General features: G+C 37.2%; 1 protein-coding gene across 2 annotated transcripts in view; it reads left to right on the top strand.

Moving 5' to 3' along the window:
* The first annotated feature begins 5692 nt into the window (after nucleotides 1–5692).
* The window catches only part of LOC134804103 (inhibitory POU protein), a 95564-nt gene continuing 73288 nt past the window's right edge, over nucleotides 5693–27968 (top strand). Inside the window, exon 1 of one of the 2 annotated variants that reach the window (XM_063777044.1) lies at nucleotides 5693–6019. In XM_063777044.1, coding sequence (XP_063633114.1) covers nucleotides 5897–6019 — 123 coding nt within the window. In that variant the 5' untranslated portion in view covers nucleotides 5693–5896. The remainder of the gene's footprint in view (nucleotides 6020–27968) is intronic. The other variant, XM_063777043.1, reaches the window with a different exon arrangement.

Genomic DNA, 27968 nt, shown 5'->3' on the forward strand with positions numbered 1-27968 from the left:
TTCATACTTTTTAGAGCGCGATTTGCAGTAGTAGTCGGGTTTTAGTTTTTGAACTTATTTTTTATAGAAATACGAGCGATAGAAATTGGGAATCGAGTGGTATTCACCACTCGTTTTCAATTCTATTTGTAGAATTTAAATGCCTAGTAGTGGAGATATTATTGAACGAAATACACGAAATCGAACGGTCGAAATTCAAAAATTGGCTCCCAGACCTCCATACAAGAGCACGCCACTTTGCTCAGTCCAGTGCGGACCGATACCGCCCTGTTGTCTGCTGTTGTTGACTATTATTGTTGTTGTTGTTGTTGTTGTTGTGTCGTCATCCTAAATATCGTTGGGCGGATAGAGTGGGGGCAGATCTCCGTGAGCTCGGCGTCGGCAAAAACTGGCGTGAATGTTTGCCTAACAGTAACAAAATAATTTATTGCTAGTAACACAAATAGGGACCTGCGAATAATGTGTTACCTGTTACAGAATCGTATAGAGAGATCATAACCCGGCAAACGCATCCCCTTGCCAAATATGTATAATAATACGTATTTATAACATAACGTATTTGGTGGGACAAAAGCGACATGGGAATGACAAGTTGAAAGTCACACTGAAAGAAACGTTTGCATACTTACTTAGGTACTTGGCTGACGCTGGACCTGTGACCCAAAATGAGTCTTGGCCTCCAACAAGAGCACGCCATTTTGCTCGGTTCAGAGCGGACCGATACGGCCCTGTTGTCTGCTGTTGTTGTGAAAAATGTGTTACCTGTTACAGAATCGTATAGAGAGATCATAACGCAGCGTACTACGCAGGCGAACAACACGCGAACGCGAAGCGAAGCGATGCGGCGCGGGGTGAATCAATCCTTTGATACCTATAGAAGTGTCCTGCGTGGGCGATCTCGTTGCGAACGCGAACGCCTTGGGCCCGCCGCGCCGCGCCACGCCGCGTCGCTTTCGCGAGTTGTTCACTTACGTATATTTATAGGAAATGAATATATCTGACTGGGAGGGGTTGACTGGTAGAGAATGCCATTTGGCATTAAGTCTGCCATTTGTACATTATTGTATATATTTTGTGCAATAAACTTTAAATTAATAAATAACTGTAAATGACACGTGTCAGTCGTGTGGACCGTGTTTTCAAGTCTGAAGATCTTCGTATATTCCGTCCATTGACATATGAGTTCTCATCACGTGCGCGATTGGTCGCAGCTAGTTGCGTTAAGCTGTACGATTGGCTCAAATCTGTGAGTGACACCGCTGAACTAGCACCATTCTTAGTGCCCGTAATCCTTATGGTAACGTAACGTTCTCAGATAAAATAGGGAAGCCTGTTGCAATCAAGCTCTATGGGCAACACACCATTGCAAGATAATAAATGGAAGAAGTAGCCTAAGGAGATTAGTAACTAGAAACAGGCATTAGACAGCTAGGCCATCCTACTTCATTTGGCATTTTTCTATTGCCAAAAATAATGAAAATTGTGTGTACAGTTGATTGACTTCTAATTTCGTAACTTTCGTAACTCAGTTACGTGACGTTTCCCGTAGCGTCACGGCGTCACGGTGACGTGGGGGTTGCAAGCCATGCACGGGCTAAAAGGGTCAGTATGCATTAGGGGGGCAAGTCACAAGATGGAGCGTTTTTGAGTTACGATACCAAAGGCGGAGCGTCACACATTTTCAAACATGTTTGCGTTTCATAAACTCAAACCAATCAAATGTTTGTGTTTCATAAACTAAAACGTTAACAAATTGTGTGTACAACTACAGTTGATTGATTTCTAATTTCGTAACTTTCGTAACTCAGTTACGTGACGTTTCCCGTAGCGTCACGGCGTCACGATGACGTGGGGTTGCATGCCATGCACGGGCTAAAAGGGTCAGTATGCTATAGGGGGCAAGTCACAAGATGGAGCATTCTTGGTCAAAGTTGGACTCTAAGGCCGGAGCCCCACTGCTGCGCACGCTATGTACACGACCCACGTTCCTATACAAAATTTCGTGGGCTTGCCCACGGTTTGTATTAAACCGTGGGCCATGGATGTAGCGTGCGCAGCAGTGGGGCTCCGGCCTAAAGGCCTCAATCATTTTCAAACATCGTGGAAACGTCGGAGATTGTTTAATTCGCTTTTTTTCGATATCAGTGGAGAAACGTTAGTAAAAGACAAGCCAATGAATAGATATTTGTTTTACAAGGGGGCAAAGTTATTGTTTAACTCCTCGTACTAATACTGACACGGGAGCAAGCTTAAAATTCCAAAATCAAATCACTAACGTACCGAGTGGTTTAAAAAGTGGAATATTGAGTGTTGCGAGGGTTTCGAGGCACGACGGTTTAACGAACCTTGCCGCAGATTTTAGCATTTCTATTTTCACTACACTACCGCGAGGAAAATATTAACTGTAAAGCGTTACAAATCAAGTTAAAATTAAAGTTGTTAAATATTTATCATTAAAAATTTTGCATCTTCTTTACTTTGACACTCTTGTGAATACAATCCAACTTTCTGATAAGTAAGCTTTCGAAGTATAAGTAGACCTTTACGAGCTGCCGGCGTATTATGGATAGCTTTATCCATCTTTATCCGCGTGATAAAATAACGCTCACTTTTTAACAAGTGCCGGATACCATTTTATAACGCTTTCACGTAGACAAGAACGACCATCATATCCGTACTGGTGTAGAGGAAAACATTACCTACAAATCGCCGCCGCCTATCCTTAGGCCCGCATCCACACATTCCCGAAGGAGCCACGCGAGCGATAAAAGCCTCATACATAATGGACGACGGCCGAAATCGAAAAATTAAAAACAACGCCATCTGCCGCCGGACGAGCGTAAATGCAAAGGGGTGTTAAGGGGAAAGTGGATAGCTTCTCCAAAATAACCCTTAAGAGACACTTGCACCACCCCACTAACCTGGAGTTAACCCGTTAAACCGTTGACCCAGTGTAAAATTGTACTGGTAACCATGGTAACTCCAGGTTTAACCGGTTAACGCGGGTTAGTGGAATGGTATGTACAAGGGGCGCTTAGAGTGATTTACAGATTTTTTTTAGATAAATAAGCGCAGTTAAGAAGCAGTAATTAGTGTTAATTTAAGTGATTCAATTCTGTTACGAAAAAAACCGGCCAAGTGAGAGTCGCACTCGCGTTCCAAGGGTTCCGTACATTACACAATTTTTAACAATGTATTTGTTATTACTATTAGTGAAACGTGAGTGAATTGCCTTTAAAAAACCCGTAGGGGTCGGATCAAAAACTAAGTAATTAGTCCAATTCACGCTTGACTGCATATTTCTAATAGGTTTTCCTGTCATCTATAGGTATTATTTCAAAATTTTAGACCCAGTAGTTTCGGAGATAAAGGGGGGGGAATGGAATTTTTTTGGCTATTTTCTTAAATAACTTCTAAACTATTTAATTGTTTATTATAAAATTACAAAAACTATATACTTGAGATTCTCAAAATGAGCTCTTTCATTTGATATGTAACAAGATACAGTTTAAAAACATTATTTTTTATTTTTCTCATTTACCCCCCCAAAAGGGGATCCATGTTGAAAATTCATTTGTTTACGTAAGATGTCCGTCTTTGGGTCACGAATTTACATATGTGTACCAAATTTCAACTTAATTGCTCTAGTACTTTTGGAGAAAATGGGCTGTGACAGACGGACAGACAGACGCACGAGTGATCCTATACGGGTTCCGTTATTTCCTTTTGATGTACGGAACCCTAATTAACCATGTATTCTTATTTTTGTATTCTTATTATTAGCTTCAATTTTTAGTTTTATTCTGTTCTATCGTTTATGTAACCTTTTAGGCTAATTTATATTTTCGCGCATTATGTGTAATTTTTTCTCTTGTATTGGTTACCTACGACACAGGCAAGCCCTAGTGTAGATACCAGCTCTGTATGATAATGTGGAATATGTTGTGTAAATTAATAATAAAAAAAAATGTAAATGGTATTGCATTGTTGGTACCAAATAAATCAAAGCATACGCTAACACACTAAATAACTTAAAAAGAAATGTCGTAACACAATGGAATCCAAAAATTTTTGACTAATAACAGATCCTTAAACTGTGTATTTACCTAGGATTGACAAAAGCACTCGATGAAGGAACCCACCATCAATTACAATGTCACCAGCAGCAATAGGTTGTTGTGGATCAGACACTGGTGAAAAAAATATTCGGATTTTAACACTATTATACCAAAAACAAGAAATTCAAAGTGGCGGTCATTTTTAGGGTTGCGTACCCAAAAGGTAAAACGGGACCCTATTACTAAGACTTCGCTGTCCGTCCGTCCGTCCGTCCGTCCGTCTGTCTGTCACCAGGCTGTATCTCACGAACCGTGATAGCTAGACAGTTGAAATTTTCACAGATGATGTATTTCTGTTGCCGCTATAACAACAAATACTAAAAACAGAATAAAATAAAGATTTAAATGGGGCTCCCATACAACAAACGTGATTTTTGACCAAAGTTAAGCAACTTCGGGCGTGGTCAGTACTTGGATGGGTGACCGTTTTTATTTTTTGCATTATTTTCCGTTTTTTTTTCATTATGGTACGGAACCCTTCGTGCGCGAGTCCGACTCGCACTTGCCCGGTTTTTACAATCATTGACTACGAATTCATATTAAGGTACCTTTCGGATGCTCAGATGTCAACATTTATCATTATTAGAGCAAGTTTTCCGCGGACGTATCGTTTCTGAACTACAAGCAAAAAACTGAAAAAAAGCAAAAAAAACTCCTGGAATGGAGCAAACTCGGATTACACTAACTTAGAACCAAATGTAGGTATTAAAACGATTTCCAGCTTAGTGTGAATTAATTCCTGAAAAAATGTTATTTGACTGGCCTACAAATATTATAGGACATTATGTATATAAGTGAAAAAAACACAAAGGAACAAATATCTGTGCTCATCACACGAATTAATTTTGGGTTTAAACCCGGGACCACTCGTTTCATAGGCAAGGTCACTACCCGCTTGGCTAGACACTATAGACATGTCGTCAAAAAAAATACAAAAAGCGGGTCAAAGGTAATGGTCCAGTATTTTGGACATTGCCGAAAGAAGGTAAAAATGAAAAATTCAAAAATGTATTCTCAAGGGCTCTTTTACAAGTCACTACTTACAACCTTTACAGTGACATCTTATACAATAGAGACAATACGGCCCGCGAGGCTCCCTGGCTATTTTGTATGTAATATTGACGAACGACAATGTCTTCTAAAGTCACAAATATTACCAAAGTGCGGCCCGCGTCATCTTCGTTAACTACTATGTGGCCCTTGGCTGCAAAAAGGTTGCCGACCGCTGCTGTAGAGTGTAAATTACATTTGGTAGCGTGTCGTGACGCGTTTGCGTTAAGTGTAATTTTGTATGGGATTTTGAGTTTCCAAAACGTCCCGCTTAACGCTCTGTTCATGGTTATTTCAATTTTTTTATACTTATATAAATACGAGCATGCAGTTTTGTCTATGGTACTGAAATTTTAACCCATTCATACTAATAAAAGTACGACATTTTGAAAGTAAGCGAGCTTAAGACCTGGGCCTTCTTTGTTGCAGTTACATTATATCTAAGATTATGAAAAACGCATTAACATTAACGTATCGATTCAGAGACGCGTGAAAAGGCAGTCACATGAGTGAATGAACGAATTGAATAATTCACTCATTTGTGGGGCCACCGTAAACATGCCCACAGCGGGGCGTGGCAGTCGCCAGTCGGTCACTATCCGGCGTCGAGAGCGGTCGTGCCGCGTTTCACCCCGTGCGTACTCAAAGCCGCCAAGATTTTCGACCGGCAATACCACTCACCCTCCAAGGTGTTAAAGTTGGAGGACGACCCTTGGGGGTCATGTGCCATGTACTCCCCGGACAAGATGAAGTCGGGCGGGGGGCTCATGGGGCCCCCCGGCTGCTTCCCGGGCCGGTACAGCCCGACGTATCGGAGCCCGGATCCGAGGCGCTGCGTGCCCAATCCTTCTGTGAGTACCCATTTTCAGGTGCCAAAAAAAATTTTTTTTTCAGGGTGGAAAAAAAACTAACAAAAACTACTAATCCATTTTTTTCAGGTATGTATTTTTATGTATATATGCTGAGCGATGGTTTTATGCTAGCGATTGCAATGGCGAATAAATGGAGCTCCATTTTTTATATATATATTTGTGCGAATTTTTAACACGGTCCGTAATACATAGGTACTTGTGTTGGATATATTTAGGATGGTTTTATTATATATTGATTTTGAAATTTAGTGAATACAAGGTTGTTAAAGCTTTTCATACAAACTAAATGTTTGTACAATACAAACAAATAGGCTCTAACATACATAATACATGTTCTACATGATGACGCCAAAAATATAATTTATAATAATAATAAAGCCATTTATTACAAACGATATAATTTAATACATATATATTTTGCTTAAATATAAAAAGCTGGGAATAAATCTCAACTATCTCAAACGGACATATTAACTTTTCATCAATTATTTATGTAGGTATTTGTTGAATTCGTATAGCTAATACCTAGTATACATATACATGTAGGCTAGATTACAATTTATTGATAGACCGTAATAATAATAAAACCGTTAGTTCATGGGTGTTTATTGTTGCACCTATGAACGGGTTCCAGCATGCGTTCTAAATACATCACCTTAAAGCTCTCCAAAGGGCCTCTACGTGTTGGATCTATATCGCCATGCAAGCCTATCAAAAGACCGGGGTTTATAGGCCCGTGAAATCCAAGGAGATACAAATAATAAAACCGTTAAATAAATGTACCATTCATTTATTAAACCCGTAGACCAAACATGGCATATTAAATTATATAAATAAGGCACAAAAAAAATCGGATGTATTTTAAGTATAGGTATTTAGAAAAATACATCCGTTATACCATTAAATATGCCATTAATAAATAACATATTTTTTTTGTTTATTGTATTAAAAAATAATCGTGTAAAAAAAAACAAATCAACCAAATTAAATGGAAGAAATATAGGAGAATAACTTTAGTGTAACAATATTGTAAAAATATTTTAGAATAATTGTTTATAATTATCAGATTTATTATGTAGGTACCACTTCTGAAACGTAAAATTTATAAACAAGATAACTGTGAATAGAATTATAATAAATAATAATAATAAATTCATTTATTCGCGACCAACTTGGATCAATAGTGTTAGTGACAGTTTTTATCTTAAGGCTAATGTTAGTATCTATAATATAATATACACAATTATTTACTTACTAGCTAATTAACTACTACTATTATGTATTTATAAAATAAAACTAAACATAAATCCATTTGTATTACATTTAATATTAAAAACGTGAAAAAATAACAAATATCTGAGTCAAATTAAACATTATTTATCTCACCAAACCAACAAAAAAAAAACTCCAAAGTACCAAACCGGATTACACATCATAAATTACAGAGCAGGAATTACAAGTTTCCCGGCGTAATCTGCGCTCATTGCAGTTGGATTGTTTCACGGGGTTTTTATTAGCGCCGCCATTTGTTCGAGCTTATTGCCGGCGCCCGTTTGTCTGAAGGGCCGGGAAACAAATTGTTTTCGCGTCGGGATGTTAATTTTTATGGAAAGTGATAATTATTACCACAGTCCTGGTAATATTTGGAAAAAATGAAATAAATTAAAGTGTTTATTTTATTTATTTAATCGTATGGCATACGACATGTTAAAAAACAGAATACAACCTGAAGAAGAAGCTATAAAATTTTGATTAAGGCCAGGCGCGCACTACGATAATTTTTGTCGCGCGATAATTTTGTCACAGAAATGCAACGTGTGTGTTTATATTATACGACAAAAAATATGTACCTATAACAGCGCGATTCTAAAATCGTGTCACAAAAATTAAAATCGTAGTGCGCGCTTAGCCTAAGACCTAAGGATTTTATTCATAAAATAGCTTTATTGTAAGTTAAAAAGTATGTGTTTTTGAAGGATTAAATGAATTTGAACAGCAACGTACTTAACAGCGAATGGAATAAGATTTTTTCGGTTTTTACAGTTGTTTAAAAATTTAAAATAAATGAAGGTTTTAGTATTTACTTATCAATAATAAATAATACATTCAATTAAGGTACGGTGCGGGGCGTGTTGTAAAAATTTTTTGGTAATGTTTTTATATTTTTTAAACGAAAATAGAACCTGCGAACGTGGCCAGGTGGTAGAGAAATGTTATATTATTTTATTCGACGTTCTAAAATTTAAGTTTGTATTTTACAGCTTTTTTCTTGGTAAGATATTTTTACACGGAAATACATTAACCAAATAGGTTTAAAATCATTCAAATCACATGAAACATTTATTTTTGATATTAATATAAGTCCTTTTTGTTATACTGTTACATTCAGTTAAATATTCAATTAATGAATTCTTTTTTAAGTATTATTTACTATCTGAAACGTCAGTTTACTTCAAAAATAAAAGCATAAGTAAAATCATGTATAATACTATATTTTCATTACTAATAATAGCGACGTATAAAAAAATGTTTTTCATAATGAGATAAAACGAAATTATTACATGTTAATGGTTTTTAAATAAATTAAATAATGCGACTATAAATGTGACGCTCTCTTAAAAAATATACGTTTTTGTTACGATCATTAAATTAAACAATTTTATGATTTTTTTAGGGTTTTGTACAGTCACCTGCAATAATATGTTGTTAGGCCGCAAAAATATGTGACACCCTCTTATGGCTATATAAAAATTAATAAAATGATGTTACACATAATATTATTTTCTTAAAAAAAAATGTATAAATTATTTATAATGATTTATAGATGATTTGTAATTTTGTAACCAATGTTTTACATTCTCGGCCGATCAAAAATAAAAACCAAAGAAAAATAAAAAAGTAAACGTAGGCATTTTCTCGTACACGTAAATTGTCGTAGCACATTAGGTATTTCAGCCGACGGGGCGGCGCTACGCCCGGGGCGGCGCTACGCCGACGGCTACGCGTCGTAGCTCTGTGTAGCTACGGGTTACAAACTATAGTAGGGTCAAACAGATCACTGTGTTATGTCTTTCCTGTAGACATACACAAGAGTTAAGGGCTATAAAGGTTAATTTTCTTATTTAACCCTTATCCACGTGAAATGGTCCTCCTTTTATTTAAAGAACTATGATAAAATCATTACTTACATGCCCACAAGCTGTTAACTATTGCCCACAGGAGAGAAAACTAGTGTGTTCGCGCGACCAGTACATTTTTCTCTCCTGTGGGCAATAGTTAACAGCTTGTGGGCATGTAAGCAATGATTTTATCATAGTTCTCTAAATAAAAGGAGGACCTTTTCACGTGGATAAGGGTTAAATAAGAAAATTAACCTTTATAGCCCTTAACTCTTGTGTATGTCTACAGGAAAGACATAACACAGTGATCTGTTTGACCCAGTACTAGGCGACGGACTAAATGTTTGTATTATTTGAGATTAGACTATATAGTTTGTATTTTTTTTAATAAAAAATATTAACTCATGTCTTTTGTAAATTTAAAGATATTATTTTGATTGGTCGACATTTAACTGTATTATTTCGATAGGTTGATAAATAATGATTTTAATTAATACATATTGTAAATATTAAAGATGCATATATAATTACTGAGAAAAAACAATAAATTAAATATTTTTAATTCTTTTCTAGTTTTGTTTGGAAGATGGAAAATATTATTCGTATGATAAAAAAAGATAACCTAAATAGTGCGTATAAAACAAAAATACTCACATATATGTAAACAAATACGTGTGTATATATAATACAAATATGTACAATGAATTCCGTATGAATTATACAATAACAAGACAAATAAGTAACTTATGAACTAAATATATAAATGAAAAACTAAATTAAAACTAAGAACCCTGAATATATCTAAAATTAAACAAAAAAAATTAAAAGCTACTGAAAGAGGTTCCTCCGCGCAACTCCCGGCGCAAAGGTGCCCATCACACTCGCTGCGTTACCGCGTTGAATTGCGATGGGCAGCCTTTGCACCACCAGGAAAAACCCGGAGCGCGGGTCAAGGCCCCTTTCTTGCATGTGGCGACCTACTTCCCTAAGGAAAGTTTTTCCTCAGCGCACCAACAACCGGACGTATCTACGAATACAATTAAATTTTTACAATCAACGTAACAAAATAAAGGTCTCTTTTAATCATACTTATACCTAATATTCAAAGCAGATCACTTATGTATTTTAAGTGAATTTCTTGGCATAAGTTACGTAAGTCTCTCATTTCATGTAGGTATATATCTACTATATGTTGAAACTAATTTTTGGTGTTTAAGTACAAAAAAAAACTACAATAGTCCCAATGCCTGCTGCGACCGGTTCATGGGTGTCTATTGTTGCGCCTGTGAACGGGTTCCAGCAGGCGTTCTACATGACATTGAAGCTCTCCGAGGGGCCTCTACGTGTTGGATCTATATCCCCACGCTAGCCTATCAAAAGACCGGGATTTATAGATATTCGCCACAAATTGACCACTAATCATTGTAAGCTATAAAAACAACGATTAAAATATATTTTAACTAGCGACCTGCCACGGCTTCGCACGGGTAACAAATTACACACTTAAACCTTCCTCTAGAATCACTGTATTGATAGGTAAAAACCGCATGAAAATCCGTTCAGTAGTTTTCGAGTTAATCGCGAACATACAATCACACAAACAGACAGACGCGGCGGGGGACTTTGTTTTATTATAGTCTAGATATAATAATATTAGAGGATGGTTTTGACTGTTTGTTTAAAATAAATACTTAACAATTAATTCAACCCAACGACTACTAGAGTAATTTTTTTTTTTTTTTTTTTAATAATTAAATTTCCACTGGAACCTATTAATAATGTTTATTTATTTACATAACAAATAATTTCGCATTAAGTATGTATTACGGGCCGTAGTTATTATATACTTATATATATTTTTGTACCTAAGTTATGATATATATTATTACAGGGATCCAGTTACCCAACGGAGTGTCTGCTTATAAAAAGTGAAGTGCAATTTAATAATTGATACAAAATAAAATAACGAAAAAAATCTTTTAAATATTATACAAAAAGTGATACAGATGTAGCGCATTTTTATTCCATCGTATTTTCACGGAAACGCACGAACGTGTCTTGCTATTTCAGTCAGTCTCGGTACAAAAAGTACTGACGTTTACTGAAGTAGCATGACAAATACGAACGTTTCCGAGAAAATACGATGGATAACAATATGCACTACATCTGTCGCCATCAGATATATCGGAGCGGCCAAGGCGCTCACAAATATCTGAACACGCCTCTATTGTCAAGGCGTTAGAGTGCGTGTTCAGATATTTTTTAGCACCTCGGCCGCTCCGATATATCTGACGGCGACTGTACTTAACAATATCGTGGATAATAATTTTGTTCGTTTACAAAAATAAATAGTTCCTAAAAGATAAAAATATAAATTCTTATTACCTAGTTCGGAAATGGTGTAAGGCCCGTTTTCCTAGCCGTTATATAGCGACCGGCTCCATACAAAATGTATGGATGGAGTAGTATTTTGTATGGAGATGGCCGCTAAGGATGACTCACATAGACCGGGCCGTGTCCGGGCCGGAGCTCCCGGGGCTTACTTTTCTATGACATGACAGGTGATCACGTGGTGCTTTCCATAGAAAACGATGCGCCGGAAGCTCCGGCCCGGACACGGCCCGGTCTAACATGAGTCACCCCTATCGGTCGCGTCCTCCGGATTGCAAGTCGCACGCTCTCCCCGCTAGGCCACCAGCGCCATTTAGTCATAGGTACTTAAATTACTTAATTCAAATATGATTAAATGGCTGATTAGTATCTTATTACATAAAAAATAATGTGCACCTAAAATTAATTAAAGTACATTAATTCCCAGACAATACCGGGTGTGGCCTGTAACATGAGCAAAAAATGAAACTGTAGGCTGTACTCCTCATACTGACCAACATTTGTTCAGCAACTTTTAAAAATATCTTGTGGTTTGGTTTTTAATACACTTTAAAGTTTATTCTAAGAGGCAATGTATTGCGAATTTTGTTATGTTTAAGGCGTGACAAGCAACGTCAATCACAATGATATGGCGTGGCGATGGCGTCCATTGAAGATAATATTTATTTTGTATGAAAAATAGCGAGTCTAAATACTTCATAATTTTTAAAAGTTGTTGAACAAATGTGTCACCGTTTGAGGAGTACAATCTATGTTTAAATTATTTGCTCGTGTTACAGGCCACACCCGGTATATTTTAATAATAATACAATACCTAGCCCAGTCTCACACACCCAAATTTCAATCATTTTTTTTTCGACGTAAACTATATACCATTATATGGAGGAGACAGTAGGAGTTACATAAAGAATATAGATATATATATATATATATTTCTTGAGGGATCTTCACTCTTCAGTATAATTTCAATCTATAGACCGGTATACTGTTATTTTTCAACCGACGAAAAAAAAAACGGAGGAGGTTCTCAAGTCGACGCGTATATTTTTTTTTTTTTTTTTTTTATGTATGACCACGCATAACTTTTTACAGAGGTGTTCGATTTTGATAATTATTTTTTTATTGGAAAGGGTATACCCCGAAGTTGGTCCCATATAAATTTGGAAAAAAAAATTCAACCTTAAGGGTAGGAAAATAGGGGATGATTGATTTTTTCACTCACCCATTGTAACGTATGACCACGCATAACCTTTTACAGAGTAGTCGTAATAATAATAAAAATTTGGAAAAAAATCCTACCCTAAGGGTGGGAAAATAGGGGTAATTTATTTATATTACAGAACATAATAGTTAAAGTAGGATTATTAATATAACAGTTAATAGCTAAAGCAAGGTAGGTAGCTATTTTAAAAGTAATCAAAAATTAAGCATGTAATAATTTGTATAAATTATAGCCACAGAAAATTATAAAATAAAAACTTTTTAACAAAAAAAAATAACCGCCGAAAAAAAACTAAAAGGAAATAAAAAAACCGACACTAACACGAAACGAGTCGACCAACAAAAACAATAGCACACTGAAAAGAAAAAAATAATTATTTTGTCTTCAATAACGCAAGTGAATACCTATGAACTATGTATATACATACTTCTGAAATCAATCACACAAATCTGCGTATTTATATATTTACAATCTGTTATTTTTGGAGTCGGTGCAGTTGCTTCACTAAGGTGCTCAAGTTTGTTTGAGGCTGGCACCGACTCCAAAAATAACAGATTGTAAATATATAAATACGCAGATTTGTGTGATTGATTTCAGAAGTATGTATATACATAGTTCATAGGTATTCACTTGCGTTATTGAAGACAAAATAATTATTTTTTTCTTTTCAGTGTGCTATTGTTTTTGTTGGTCGACTCGTTTCGTGTTAGTGTCGGTTTTTTTATTTCCTTTTAGTTTTTTTTCGGCGGTTATTTTTTTTTGTTAATTTCTACAATAGTCCTAATGCCTGCTGAGACCGGGTTCCAGCAGGCGTTCTACATGACATTAAAGCTCTCCAAGGGGCCTCTACGTGTTGGATCTATATCCCCACGTGCAAAGGCAAAGGCAAAAGACAAATAAAGTATTAACTTCCGCGAGACGGAATGGAAAATCCGTTATAATATTATCATTTCATATTCTAAAAAAAAGATGGATATAAAATGTATAGGTATACCTATCCAAGTTTAAAATTGCTACCGATATGTACCTAAATGAAGCACTATAAACTTGAAACACATCTTTTCTGTAGACATTACAAAAGTTACCGATTTACATACATTTTTCTGAAAATCTAATATTACAAATTTTAATAGAGTCAGACTAAGATTATGTTGCAACGATTTCGATAGCACGCGCAGTGCAATAGTTATTTACGATACAAGTGCGGAAAAGGGGCTTTCGAAACGTTTGGCGATAAATTAAAACACGACCGAAGAGTGTTTTTAATCGACACGAGTTGCGAATTACCTATTCGCACGTGTATCGTTCAACGTTTTACAGTAGGTACATGTGGCCCTTTAAACTTTTGACATATGTACGGAAAGTGCATATATATACTGTAAATGTTATTTTAAACGTCAAACTTCTATGAAATTATGACCTAGGTATAAATAACACTTGCACTGCGTGTGCTATCAAAATCGTTGCAGAGTTATCTTGGTCTAACTCCAAGTAGGTTTTAACATGCTTATAATGATAAAGTACGAAATTTAGGCTGTAAGTTCGTTTACTTCATAATGTATAAAACATTTTTGACCCATAACATTTTCACAACTCCAAATATTACAAATAACCATATCCAAACATCTCTGCAATAAATGCATTTTATTATCAACATAATATTACCCTACCTATATATACTTAACTAGAACAATCGTACACCCCAACCTACCGTTTCATTTGACGGGGGCCTTGAGAACCACTGTCTTATCCTTTCGCTCTCATGGACCCATTCGTATAGCGGTCTCGCTCGACGTCCGCGTCCCATGAATAATATAAGACGCCCGCTAGCTAGCCGTCCCGCTTACGGCCCCTCGGGCGGCGATGAGCGCGAAAGGGAGAGCTATATATACCTACGCCTATATTTTTGTGTTCATGTTGGTATTATTTCAGCCAGTATCCACGTGATAATTTCCTTTTAATTTTGGGTAATGACGTTGCTTATTTCATTTGGTGGTAAAAAAGTAGAACGCGGATTTTAAGCTTTTCAGCCAGTTTTAAATACGTTTTGGATTAACGAAAGTGTAAGGTTTTTGGTTATAAGTTGTAATGTGATGTACTGGCTGTAAACGAACGCTTTCACTTCGCTCAGAGGCTTTTACAGCACGGGTTTATGAAAGCTCACTAATTACCAGAAGCGGGCGTGGCTCACTCCGCGATTTCGTCGCTTTGCTACAGGTAGCTAAAAGTACGTCCGTTCCGCACCAATTTTGGTGCCTATAAGCCGCGCGTGGCGCTGTCGCCACCTAGCGGCCATATCTGTCCTGATCGTAACAGACGCGTTTTGTTAGAGTGTGTCTTCTGTACCTAGTACTATTATTTATTCTGTGCCACAAGCCGGAATTTGTGTGGCATTATTGAATTGTCATTAGTCGTCATAGTAACTTCTCAGTTATCGATATAAGTACGATATACGTAGGTATATCTGAACCTAGTGCAAATTCCATTCGATACGATAGCGCGACGAGAGTTCGCGTTTCCGCTTGGCAACTAATCCCAAGAATTGAGACCCATCTGACCTTCCAACCCAGAGGGCAAACTAGGCCTTATTGGGATTAGTCCGCCACACAATAAGCTAACATCACTACACCTTATAAAACAAAGTCCCGCGCCGCGTCTGTCTGTTTGTGTGTTTGTATGTTTGTTCGCGATAAACTCAAAAACTACTGAACGGATTTCATGCGGTTTTCACCTGTCAAGAGTGATTCGATAGAGGAAGGTTTAGGTCATTGTTATTAACCCGTGCGAAGCCGCCAGGTTGCTAACAAAGCATAATAGGCTATAACACTTTACTCAACATTAATGAGTAAAATCAAAAAAATATATAGGTACCAACTTCGCCATTTTAAGTTCAACCGGAAACCCAAAAAACTTTTAAACTCCGAGCAGACGGATAATATGACATCTGCCGGTGAATCCGGAAGTTCAGGTTTAACTTCTTAAACTTTCAGTTATAGTCTGGCATACAACTTTAGTCAGCGGCAGTAGAATAAAAACCGGACTAGCGTGGGACTCGCCCACCGAGGGTTCCATACTTTTAAGTATTTGTTGTTATAGCGGCAACAGAAATACCTCATCTGTGAAAATTTCAACTGCCTAGCTAAGTATCGCGGTTCGTGCGATACAGTCTGGTGACAGACAGACGGACAGCGGAGTCTTAGTTTATTTATTTTATTAGAGTATTTTTGGGATAATAATGGGGATTCTAGTGCTTATTACGTAGGTATTCTGTGATAAAGGCAAAATTGATTTTAGTAGGTTTGTTGGTTTTTTAGGGTTCCGTGCCCAAAGAATAAAAAACGGGACCCTATTACTAAGACTCCACTGTCCGTCTGTCTGTCACCAGGCTGAATCACATGAACCGCGATAGGTAGACAGTTTAAATTTTCATAGATGATATATTTCTGTTGTTACTATAACAACAAATACTAAAAAGTACGGAACCCTCAGTGGGTGAGTCCGACTCGCACTTGTCAGGTTATTTCTCTATAATGTATATCATTATTTAATCATGTAAGTCTAAAGTTTACGGCAAATTTTAGTATAATCCATATACCTACATATATTATATTTAATGACAGGTACCGAAATAGATGCATTATCGAATGAACGGGAATGGAACTATAGTGATAATTTTGTAGATAGAATTTATACGTAAGTACGTATATGTGCATTTATAATTTACTAGCGACCTGCCCCTGCTTTGCACGGGTATACCTTAACAAATCATACATCTAAACCTTCCTCAAGAATGACTCTATTGATAGGTGAAAACCGCATGAAAATCCGTTCAGTAGTTTTTGAGTTTATCGCGAACATACATACATACAGACAGACGCGGCAGGGCCTTAGTTTTATAAGATGTAAGTGACCCGCCACGGTTTCGCACGGGTTAACAAATTATACATCTAAACCTTCCTCAAGAATCACTCTAATCTCTATTGATATTAGGTGAACACCGCATGAAAATTCGTTCAGTAGTTTTTGAGTTTATCGCGAACATACATACACACAAACAGCCAGACGAGGCGGGGGACTTTGTTTTATAAGGTATGATATGTAGATACGGGAAATTTTGGTTTTAACCTTTTCGATGCCGTGTCAAACACAAAAGCTGTCAGACGCCACGTCACCGAAGTGTCAAAGCTGAAATTGAACTTAATGCATATATGCACGTAGATCTATGTTGCTCTGTGGTCTGTGACCGATTAATCGGTCTTTGGCGTTGGACCTGTGGTGCGCATATATCGGTCATTGTCGTCCAAAAGGTTAAGATGCACGACCGCTTTTTCATACAACCGCAGTCACAATTTTCCTCCCTGGTGGTTACTAAAATATTTTTACACGATTTATTTTAGAAACATAGATATATATTATACATATAATAATATAGATATGTATGCCCCTTCGTTTGACATCGAAATTTATAAAACCTCCCAACTCTATCAATACACCTTATAAAACAAAGTCATCCGCCTCGTCTGTCTGTGTGTATGTATGTTCGCGATAAACTCAAAAACTACTGAACGGGTTTTCATGCGGTTTTCACCTGTCAGTAGAGTGATTCTTGAGGAAGGTTTCTTTAGGTGTATTATTATAGTATAAGGTATTTTATGTGATATTTATAACCTTCATTTTCATAAAACCGAAACAGAATTTCATAACATACCGTTTCACTCTATATGTGTCTTTAAATTTTGGTTATGCAGTACTCGTTTTTAGGGTTCCGTACCCAAAGGGTAAAAACGGGACCCTATTACTAAGACCCCGCTGTCCGTCTGTCCGTTTGTCTGTCTTTCACCAGGCTGTATCTCATGAACCGTGATAGCTAGACATTTGAAATTTTCCCAGATGACGTATTTCTGTTGCCGTTATAACAACAAATACTAAAAAGTACGGAACCCTCGGTGGGCCAGTCCGACTCGCACTTGTCCGGTTTTTTAGTATGAAGAGCCTTTGAAATACACAGCCTTATCAGACACGCTCAGAACAAGAATCAATTTCATACTCACCCGCTCAAATGAAAACCAGACCTTACATCAGAAGCATAAAGTCACAAATTGATTGGACGACAACCTCACAACGAGCGTTCTTGCACCGACCACTGTAAAACAAACCGTATGATCCAAGAAATAGAACCCAGAATTACATTAGCAAGAACACTCTCAAACAAAAGAGGCTTTGTGTAGTGTTCACTATTGTGTCAGGCCGTTAAGGGCTAGTTTTGCATGTACGGTAAGTACGACACCGACTTACTATACACGAAATGCATGCACACGATTGTGACCCTTAACAGCCAGAGAGGGGGAATAATAAAAATATTTGTATGAAAGGACGTGTCTTATAAATAATTTATGAATTCTTAGTTCTGCTAAGAGAAAATTCGACTTAGAAGCATGCCTGGATATATTCGTACAGCTTTTGAAGTACGCTTTCAGCCGTTGTAGAAATGCTTCGAAATTTGAATTTTGACGTGACGGGGAAGTAGGTACCTACTTGTCTTAGGTCAAACCAGCTACCAAATTTTTCCGGTTGATCTTCAAAATGGCGAAGTCGCCTCGAGAATATTATTTTTCACTACACCAACTCGGAAAGGCTCACTTTGCACGTCAAAAACTGATAGCAAAGTTGCATTTTATTCACATGTGAGGCAAAGTAATCAAATGCAAAGTTTGAGTTGTTTTCTTATGTTTGCTAGTAGAATTGACTTTTCAATGATAATTTTGGATGATAAATATTTAATAACATTCATTTGGATTTGATTTGGTTTGTTTTTGTTAGATATCTTACAGTTAGGTAATATTTTGTTCTGGCTGGTGTGGTGATAAATTTTGTGATTCACTCGGGGGCACATTTTGTTGAACCCTCGTGCTTTGAAACCCTCGCAACGCTCAAAATTCTATTTTTCGAACCACTCGCTACGCTCGGGGTTCAATTTTGGAATCTTTCGCTTGCTCGGGTATCAATATTAGCACGAACGGTTAAACAACAACTTTGCCCCCTTGTATATAACAAGTGTCAAAAGTGACGTTTCTGTTTGAAGAAACGTCAATTTTGCCACTTGTTTGACACTGACATATCCGATCCATATCGTCTCAATATCTAGTATTTTGGGACTTCCGGTTCGAGCGCCATCTTGATGGCACGCGACGAGATTAATTGATTCGTTTTTTGCTCATTAATATTGTTTAAAGTGTAATATCGATAGCCTATTATACAGTAAACTAATGTGGTAGTGTGCAGTGAATGGAGAATTTATCTTGAAGCTCGTTTATCCACCATTTTGGAGCCAACGGCCGGTTGTCCACGTGTTTCTTGTAAAGCCCGCTATCGCTTTACAAGAGCTAAATCACCGTACACTGTCTTGTACTAACCGTACAATTTCAATCGTTTTACCCTGCTACTACGACCTTGACACTGGCGAAATAGCCCCAATGGGCTGAAGCCATGATTTTAAAAGAATGAATGAATCTAGTATTTGACGTATCTCATTGTTCGAATACGGCTGTAAGTAAATACCGCTGCCACAGCTTAGGCTGTATCTGTTCCGATTCCAATTCAAAGGGGCTATCACCCTACATAAAAACATATTACCATATAAACTCATACCAACGAACTGAGAACATATCGGTATCCCAAATCGTAAACATGGCATATACAACCGTCTTGTTACGTAAGGTCGTATGTACACAATCAAGTTTAGGGAGATACGTCATATTTATGTTACATGGTTGTATCGGCATAAAATGTATGATGATACGCACCCGTTCGCGGTATCAGATTTTGTGGGTAAAGTTTATAGAGGGATCATAAATAAAATTCCGGTTGTGGCCAAGTGTTATTTTAGTACTTATTATTTTACTGATAATAGTTAAGTTTAGTTTACATCACAAAACTGTGGTCGATTCTAGTCCGTATAACCTTCTCCAGAATGTAACAAACACTTTGCCGAAAGCCGCATCAAAATCGGTTCAGCCAAACGCGAGATAATCGCGGACAAACATACATACATACAAACATACGGGTCAAACTTAGAACCTCCTTTTTTTTTGAAGGCGGCTAATAAAAGATGTACCTACCTAGTTACTTAAGTATGTACTTAGGTACACATATTTTTTAATAATGTTGAATTAGTGATATAGAAAAAAGTATTTGCTCCACTTCCACCATCCCACTAACCCGGGGTTAATCGGTTAAACCGTTAACCCTGTGTCATAATGTACTGCTAACCATGGTAACTCCAGTTTAACCGGTTAACCCCGGGTTAGTGGGATGGTGCAATCCAAGTGGCCCTTAGTGTATCTATACAGTACTCAAAAATAACAACTGGCGTACAAAAAAAAAACTATTATGTTTTCGGCTAGGATAAATAAAATCTTATTTATGGGAAATTATTTAAAATTGCATTTGTGTAATAGTTATTTCTACCCAGAATCTCGAGCTCTTCCGATCCAAATCGGCGAAAAAAAAAATGTTGTTGCCTTACATTTTTTTTCTGCCGTTCAAACCGTCATACAAAGCCAAAATAAAAATCTAGGGACACTTTTTCTCCTATTTGGATTTTTTAACACCTTTCTCCTAAGTATCGAAAAAGCTCGTGATTCTGCGTAGAAAGAACATAAAAAAATCCGTAGTTTTAAAAAAGTGTATAGTTCGTTTTTTTAGCATTATAAATAAGGTAAACAATCTTGATGTGTCTTTTAATTAAAAAACACATTTTAAAAATAAGTTACGGCAAATATGTAACAAATATGAATCTTATACGATCATTTATATTCTTCTGCTTTCATAAGTAATAGTTACTGATTTTTAAAAAGCGTTTTTCAATTAAAAGACATGTCAAGATCGCTTACCTTCTTTCAAGGTCTTTCTAATGCTAAAAAAACGAACTATAATTACCTAATACCACTTTAAATATATTTAGATCAAAACGGATACACTCACTTGTATTTTTACACCCTTATTCATAAAACTTTACGGGCCTGATTTAAATTATGTTTTATCCCTTTCTTACAAATACATAAGTCAAAATGACAGAACGATTATTAGCTAATTGAGGCTTGTAGCGTCCCATACAACCATTTCCAGTCGCCGTTACGACGCGGTGTTGACACATCTTGTGTCGACACCGTCTGTTTCGGTCACAATTCCAGTCGCAGAGTCGTCGCCGTGTCGACACAGTTACCAGAAATGGGGAAGGGTCGACACATGACACAAAGTGACATAAAGTGTGGTCGCCGTGTGCACACATTGTTTCGGGTTTGCGACTACTTTATGCCAAAATCATTCGTTCATTCGTTCATTTTGTTCCTGTCAAATGGAAACTGTCAGATGGAAAAATACTTAAATAAAAATAAGTGACATTAATACGCCATCTCTAAAACGGATTACAAGACGTAATTATATATTGTTTGCATTTATATTACAATATGACTTAAATTATTATGGGGAATTAAACTGCTCGAGTGATTTGATAAACTAAGTGTAATATAATCAACGCGCCACCACATTGTTTTAGTTTAGCCGGAAATGAAATTGTTTACTTCTCAGTGCCTATGTTCATAACTATATTATTTGAAGCATTTTTAGTACTTCGATGCGTATACTATACTTAAATAACAGAAATAACGCTTTACATACTACGAAACTTGTTAATTATGATGTATAAATATGGTTTAAGGCTGAGAAATATTGCAGTCACAAAGTAGTTGCAATGTTTCGACTTTGTGTCGACTCTGTGTTGACACATGACACGCGCTGTCAAAAGTAATAACAAAGTTACTGGTATGTTACTGGATTTGCAAAATGGCTCCTTGTGTTGATTTGTTTTCAGATATTCTCAAAGTGTAAAAATGCCGTGGTCAGAGATGGGCATTAATCGATTAACTGTTTATTCGACTAATTAATGGAATAAAAAAAGTTAATTCTCAAATTTTAATCGCGATTAGTTTAGTCGACCTAACATAGATTGAAATTGAATTAATCTGAATATTAATCGGATAAATTATCGATTAAATCTCGATTGAAAGTTGACAGGGGGCCATTTTTGTACGTAAAAATAATAGAAATGTCTTGCATGCAGATGGTAGCAAAACACTTTGTCATAAAAGTCGAGATGGGTGTCGATATATAGGTTTTAGGGAGTGCCGATTTCGAAAATAATGACCATTTTGGAATCCGAAATGGCGGCCATGCACTGTGTCATAAAAGTCGTCATGGATGTCGTTTTATACGTTTTAGGGGGCCCCAATTTTGAAAATGATGACCATTTTGGAATCCAAAATGGCGGCCATGCACTATGCCATAAAAGTCGTCATGGGTGTCGTTTTATAGGTTTTAGGGGGCGCAGATTTCGAAAATGATAACCATTTTGGATTCCAAGATGGCGGCCATGCACTATGTCATAAAAGTCGTCATGTATGTCGTTTTATAGGTTTTAGGGGGCCCCGCTTTCTAAAATGATGACCATTTTGGAATCCAAAATGGCGGCCATGTACTATGTCATAAAAGTCGTCATGGGTGTCGTTTTATAGGTTTTGGGGGGCGCAGATTTCGAAAATGATAACATTTTCAATTTAAAAATGGCGGCAATGCACTATGTCAAAAAGTCGTCATGGATATCGTTTTATAGGTTTTAGGGGGCGCAGATTTCGAAAATGATGACTATTTTGGATTCCAAGATGGCGGCCATGCACTATGTCATAAAAGTCGTCATGGATGTCGTTTTATAGGTTTTAGGGGGCGCAGATTTCGAAAATGATGACTATTTTGGATTCCACTTTTATGACAAAATACGTAGCCGCCATCTTGGATTATAAAATGATCATCGTTTTCGAATTCTGCACTCCCTAAAACCTATAAATCGACATCCGTGACGACGCAAGTTATCTTTATTTTCAGATCTAACAAATTGCTACAGAATACAAAGGACAAAAAAGAAGCGAGGAGGTAATGAAACAAGCAAAAATACAGATGATTCCTCGACGCAATTGGGTGATTCTTAAATTGTGTCCAGATTTTTTTTGTCATAAAAGTTTATATTTTTCACATATTACTCTCACAAGTTCCGTGACATTTCGACCTTGTAATTTTTTAAGTAAATGTTTTTGTTTATCTATGAGGATCTCACTAGAATAGTATAATCAAGGTATGTTTATATTTGATGAATGAAATAGTAACGCAAAAAAAAATATATTTGTGTCTTATATTCCTGCCGAAGACTTTTATTTTACCTTTTCCTTCTACACAAGTTTGGCCAAGTAATAAGAATTTAGGGCTCTCAATTTTATTTTGACTTCTACAACAGTAAAGCTACGAGGCCATGTTTGGTATCGTTTTCGTATAAATTCGCAGTACCAAATTTAGTTAAGGTATCACATTGACACCATTCCGAAGTAAAAACATATAAACTTATTAAAATACTTTCTTTTAAACTCCTCTTCACGCTTAAACTGCTGAACAGTTTTAATTTAAATTTGGTACACATATATTTTGAGTCCCGAGACAGGATATAATAAGTTATCTCAAAAATCATCCTTTAAAGGTGTGAAATGAGGTGTAGGGGGGAATTCAGAATTGACTTCTTGAAGTTAATACTGTTTAAGTTTAGGTTTGAAGTCATGTTTTTTCATCATTTTTAACTAAATCAAAGATGTAGACCATCCCAAATTTGACAAATTTCATATAAATCGGTTCAGCGGTTATTGATTTCCCGTACAAATTTCCACGCCACTTTTCACACCTTCAAAAGATTTTGGTTATAAGATCTATCCTATGTCCTGTTCCGGGACGCAAACTATTTCTATACCAAATTTCAACGAAACCGGTTCAGCGGTTAAGCGTCAAGAAGAGTTTCAAAAAAACCGGCCAAGTGCGAGTCGGACTCGCGTATTAAGGGTTCCGTACATTAAGTCCGACTCGCGCTTGACTGCACATTTCTAATAGGTTTTCCTGTCATCTATAGGTAAAGAACTATTTTGTGTATTCAGACGGACATACATACAGACGCACGAGTGATCCTATAAGGGTTCCGTTTTTTCCTTTTGAGGTACGGAACCCTAAAAAGATTTATTTTTATTTTGTGGAATGGTGTCAATGTGATATCTTAAATGGATTCAGCACCCCAGATTTATACGAAAACGATACCAAACACGGCCTAGCACCTTCACTGATATAGTTATATCAAGATAAAATTGAGAGCCCTAAATAAACTTTCAAGATCGGATATCTCAAAAACTATTCAACATATCGAAAAAATTGACGGAATAAACTTGTAACAAATTAAATTAACTTTCATTTTGTATAAGTGGCCATGTCGCTGAGATGCATAGTTTCCGAGATATAATCGAAAAACGGGAAAATGGGACCTTCAAAGCCCCCTCTCTCCCCCCCGCTCAAGGGCTACGGCCGGGGACTTTTGATATGTTCACCTCCTAACTTGTCAAACCGAGTTACGGAGTCAAAAATTGTGTTCCGAGCATTTCCCTCTACAACTTTTGGAGCATTCGTTGCCTGACCTAAGTAGCTTATTGAATTTCTTTAAAAACTTTTCTGTAAAAGGTTGACGGGTGTTGGGTGTTTATATGGTTTCGGTCGATTATTATCATTTGCATTGCCCATGATGACTTACTAGAATTACGAGCACACGAGACACTAATAGTAGTTTGACAAACCTTGGTTTTCAAGAGGTATTTTATATTGACATTTGCTGTCACAAATTTGCTGTCAGATTTAGTCGCAAACCGCACGCAAAGTGCACACAAATGTGTCGACACCTTGTTACGGAAAAGTGTAGACACGGCGACGACACTTTGTTTCGAAACAATTCTAGACACATTGTGTGGACTCTGTTACGACACATCTGACATTTAGTTACCACTTTGTGATTCTGCGACTGGAATGGTTATATGGGGTGTTTATAAAAAATAAACAAAAATGCAACCGTTGTGATCTAAATATTTTAAAACCTGTCTCACGAAAGTTTGTTTTGACCTTTAAATATAGGTAACCTATAAAAATTCTCAAAAAAGAAATATAGGTCGTCAGTACACTACATCTAGTTATGGCCCCATATTCCCCGTTTCCACTGACGTGCTTTAACAGAGTGACAGAGCGCTCGTCATCGTAAATTTGGACCAACAAATGGAATGGCTAATGCAGCAATTAGTATAGAGTGGATGCTCTGCCTGAAAATGTTCTGTGACGGTTGCTTGGAACGATTTTTTTTTTGAATAAGTGTTTTTAGATTTTTGACTCGTAAAGCTTTTTTTAAAACTGTTTTTGGGACTTTTGACTGTTAAAGGCTAGTTTGATGTGATTAATCAAAGCACATGGTTTGATAATGGTAATTTAGGTTGAAGAATTTCATACAATGCTGTGGAGAATGTTCGACTACACAGGGACGGGTCGGGCCATGGCCACCATATTTCTACTTACATCATGAGCTCATGACTTCGTCTGCGTGGAATAATGATAATAATTTATCCAAAGCCAAGGCCAATAAGCCTGACATCGTGATAATAGATCGATCGCAACGTCGGGCCGTGCTCGTTGACATCACCATCCCCCATGATGAGAATCTCGTGAAAGCCGAGAAGGACAAGTCCAGTAAGTACCTAGACTTGGCTCACGAGATAACCGCCATGTGGGATGTTGATTCAACGATCATTGTCCCGATAGTCGTTTCAGTGAACGGTCTAATAGCGAAGAGTCTCGACCAACATCTTGAGAGACTCTCGCTAGGTGGTTGGATCAAGGGTCAGATGCAGAAGGCGGTGATCTTGGACACGGCGCGGATAGTCCGCCGGTTCCTCTCTCTGCGGCCCTGACCACCAGTAGCTTGGGCCCTGCCCTGCTGCTGGCGGCACCCTAGGTTAGGTTTTTTATAATGTGTTTATATGTTTTTTTTATGTGTTTTTGTATTTTATTTTTATATTCATGTTATAAAGAGCCTAACTTATGAAGGAAAATAAATAAAAATAATTTATTACAACTATCCCTCCCCGGGCCTCAAATTTCAGCGGTTTAAGCATGAAGAGGTAACAGACAGACATACATAATTACTTTTGCATTTTAATATTAGTAGGGATTATCAACTCTTTATCCACTAAGTTATATCTAAAATAAATTAGGAAAAATCGACAACAAATGAAAAATTGTCATTGCACCCCTCAATTTTTGACAATGACTGAATTCCTATCCCCAGAGCCCTTTGCAATGTTCCATCTTAAAATTCATGGCCGACGAGGAAACAGGAGCCAACTTGCACAACCTTACCCGCGACGCTTAAATAAATGAGTGGGTTTGCAAACTTAGAATTAAGTTGGGACCCTGGGGAACCTCGCTTGAATGGTCCATTGTACTCAGATTATGTTATGCCTGTGTAATCTTGGTTATAGCTTAAGACCTAGGTTTTACTTTAGACGTAGAATGCGGATTTTTAATCCTGCTCACGGCACCAATTTTAAACCGTTTTCTTTTTGGGTTCATTCAGTGTTATCAACATCATCTTTCTCGCGTTTTCCCGGCCTTTTGCGACGATTATGGGAGCCTGGGGTCCGCTTGGCAACAATGACAAATATTCCCAAGAATTGGCGTAGGCACCAGTCTTTTACGAAAACGATCTGACCTTCCAACCTAGGGTAAACTAAGCCTTATTGGGATTAGTCCGGTTTCCTCACGATGTTTTCCTTCACCGAAAACCGACTGGTAGGTAAATATTAAATGACATTTCGTACAATGTTCCGAAAAACTGATTGGTACGAGCCGGGGTTGGAAACCGCGACCTCCGGATTGAAAGTCGCACGCTCTTTCAGCTAAGCCACCAGCGCTCATTCAGTCTTATCAACGAATTAGAATGACTATAAGTCTGACTTGAGCTCAATAATGACCCTACAGGAATTGTGGCATGAGCGACTCAACTGTACCGCGCGCAGCTTGAAGTATCAAATGTATAGATGTACTACATAATTGTTTTCCATCGCATTTTCTCAGAAACGTTCGTATTTGTCATGCTACTTCAGTCAACTTCAGTACCTTTTGTACCGAGACTGACTGAAATAGCAAGACACGTTCGTACGTTTCCGTGAAAATACGATGGAAAACAATTATGCACTACATCTGTTTCCTGTCTAACTTCGAATATTAATTGAGTGCAATCGCCTTGTAACCTAGTTTTAAAGCTAAGCTTACTTAGTGTAAGACCAAAACTCGGCAAATGTAATGGTCTTAGAACTTAGGCATCCTCTATAACCTAGTGTTTGGTCTGGATTACTCCAATTACTGAAGGTACTGAAGTTACTTCAAAGGTACTGAAGTTGACTGAAGTAGCATGACAAATACGAACGTTTCTGAGAAAATACGATGGTAAACAATTATGCAGTACATCTATACATTTGATACTTCAAGCTGTGCGCGGTACATTTGAGTCGCTCATGCCACAATTCCTGTAGGGTCATATTTGAGCTCGAGTCAGACTTTTATAGTCATTGTAATTCGGACCGTGGGTCTTACTCGTAGGGGGCTAATAGAGTCGGACCAAGATTATGCTGGGTTACTGAACCCTAGTGTACTTTTCGTTCGATAGCGTATTATTGAGTATCCAAAACGTCCCGCTTTGGGCGCTGTTCATCCCATACAAAATCAGACGCAAACTCGTACGTCACGTCACGCCATCGAATGAAATTTACACTAGAGGTATGGAGACCACGGTAGAATTCTCCCTGGCTGAACATGAAATATCCTTTTTCTACTCGTCGACTGTAATTCTTGAATTAAGATTTCTTATACCAAATTGCAATTGGGTATTTTTAATGTATAGGCTCCCAACTCAACTATAATATTCATTTCGATACAGTTTAGTCAACTATAATGAAATTGACCAATCACAGCTCGCCGCGATCAAGAGGACGAAACAAAACCATAGCTCAAAATAATTATTTATTTTAGGTTATATAGTAGAAACAATTGCTTCATAAGTCAGAAACGCGCATGTGACACCCTTAATATAGCAACATCCATAGACTACGAAAACCACTTAGCGTTGCTTGTTAGTCTCCATAGGCTACGGTGGCCGAAATCGAGAAAACAAATGTCTAAAAATTGAATTTAGCGCGGAGCAAGTACCAGGGCCTCATGAGTTACAAGAAGGTGTCGTTGA

Source organism: Cydia splendana, chromosome Z (genome assembly GCF_910591565.1).
Source record: "Cydia splendana chromosome Z, ilCydSple1.2, whole genome shotgun sequence".
NCBI lineage: Eukaryota > Metazoa > Arthropoda > Insecta > Lepidoptera > Tortricidae > Cydia > Cydia splendana.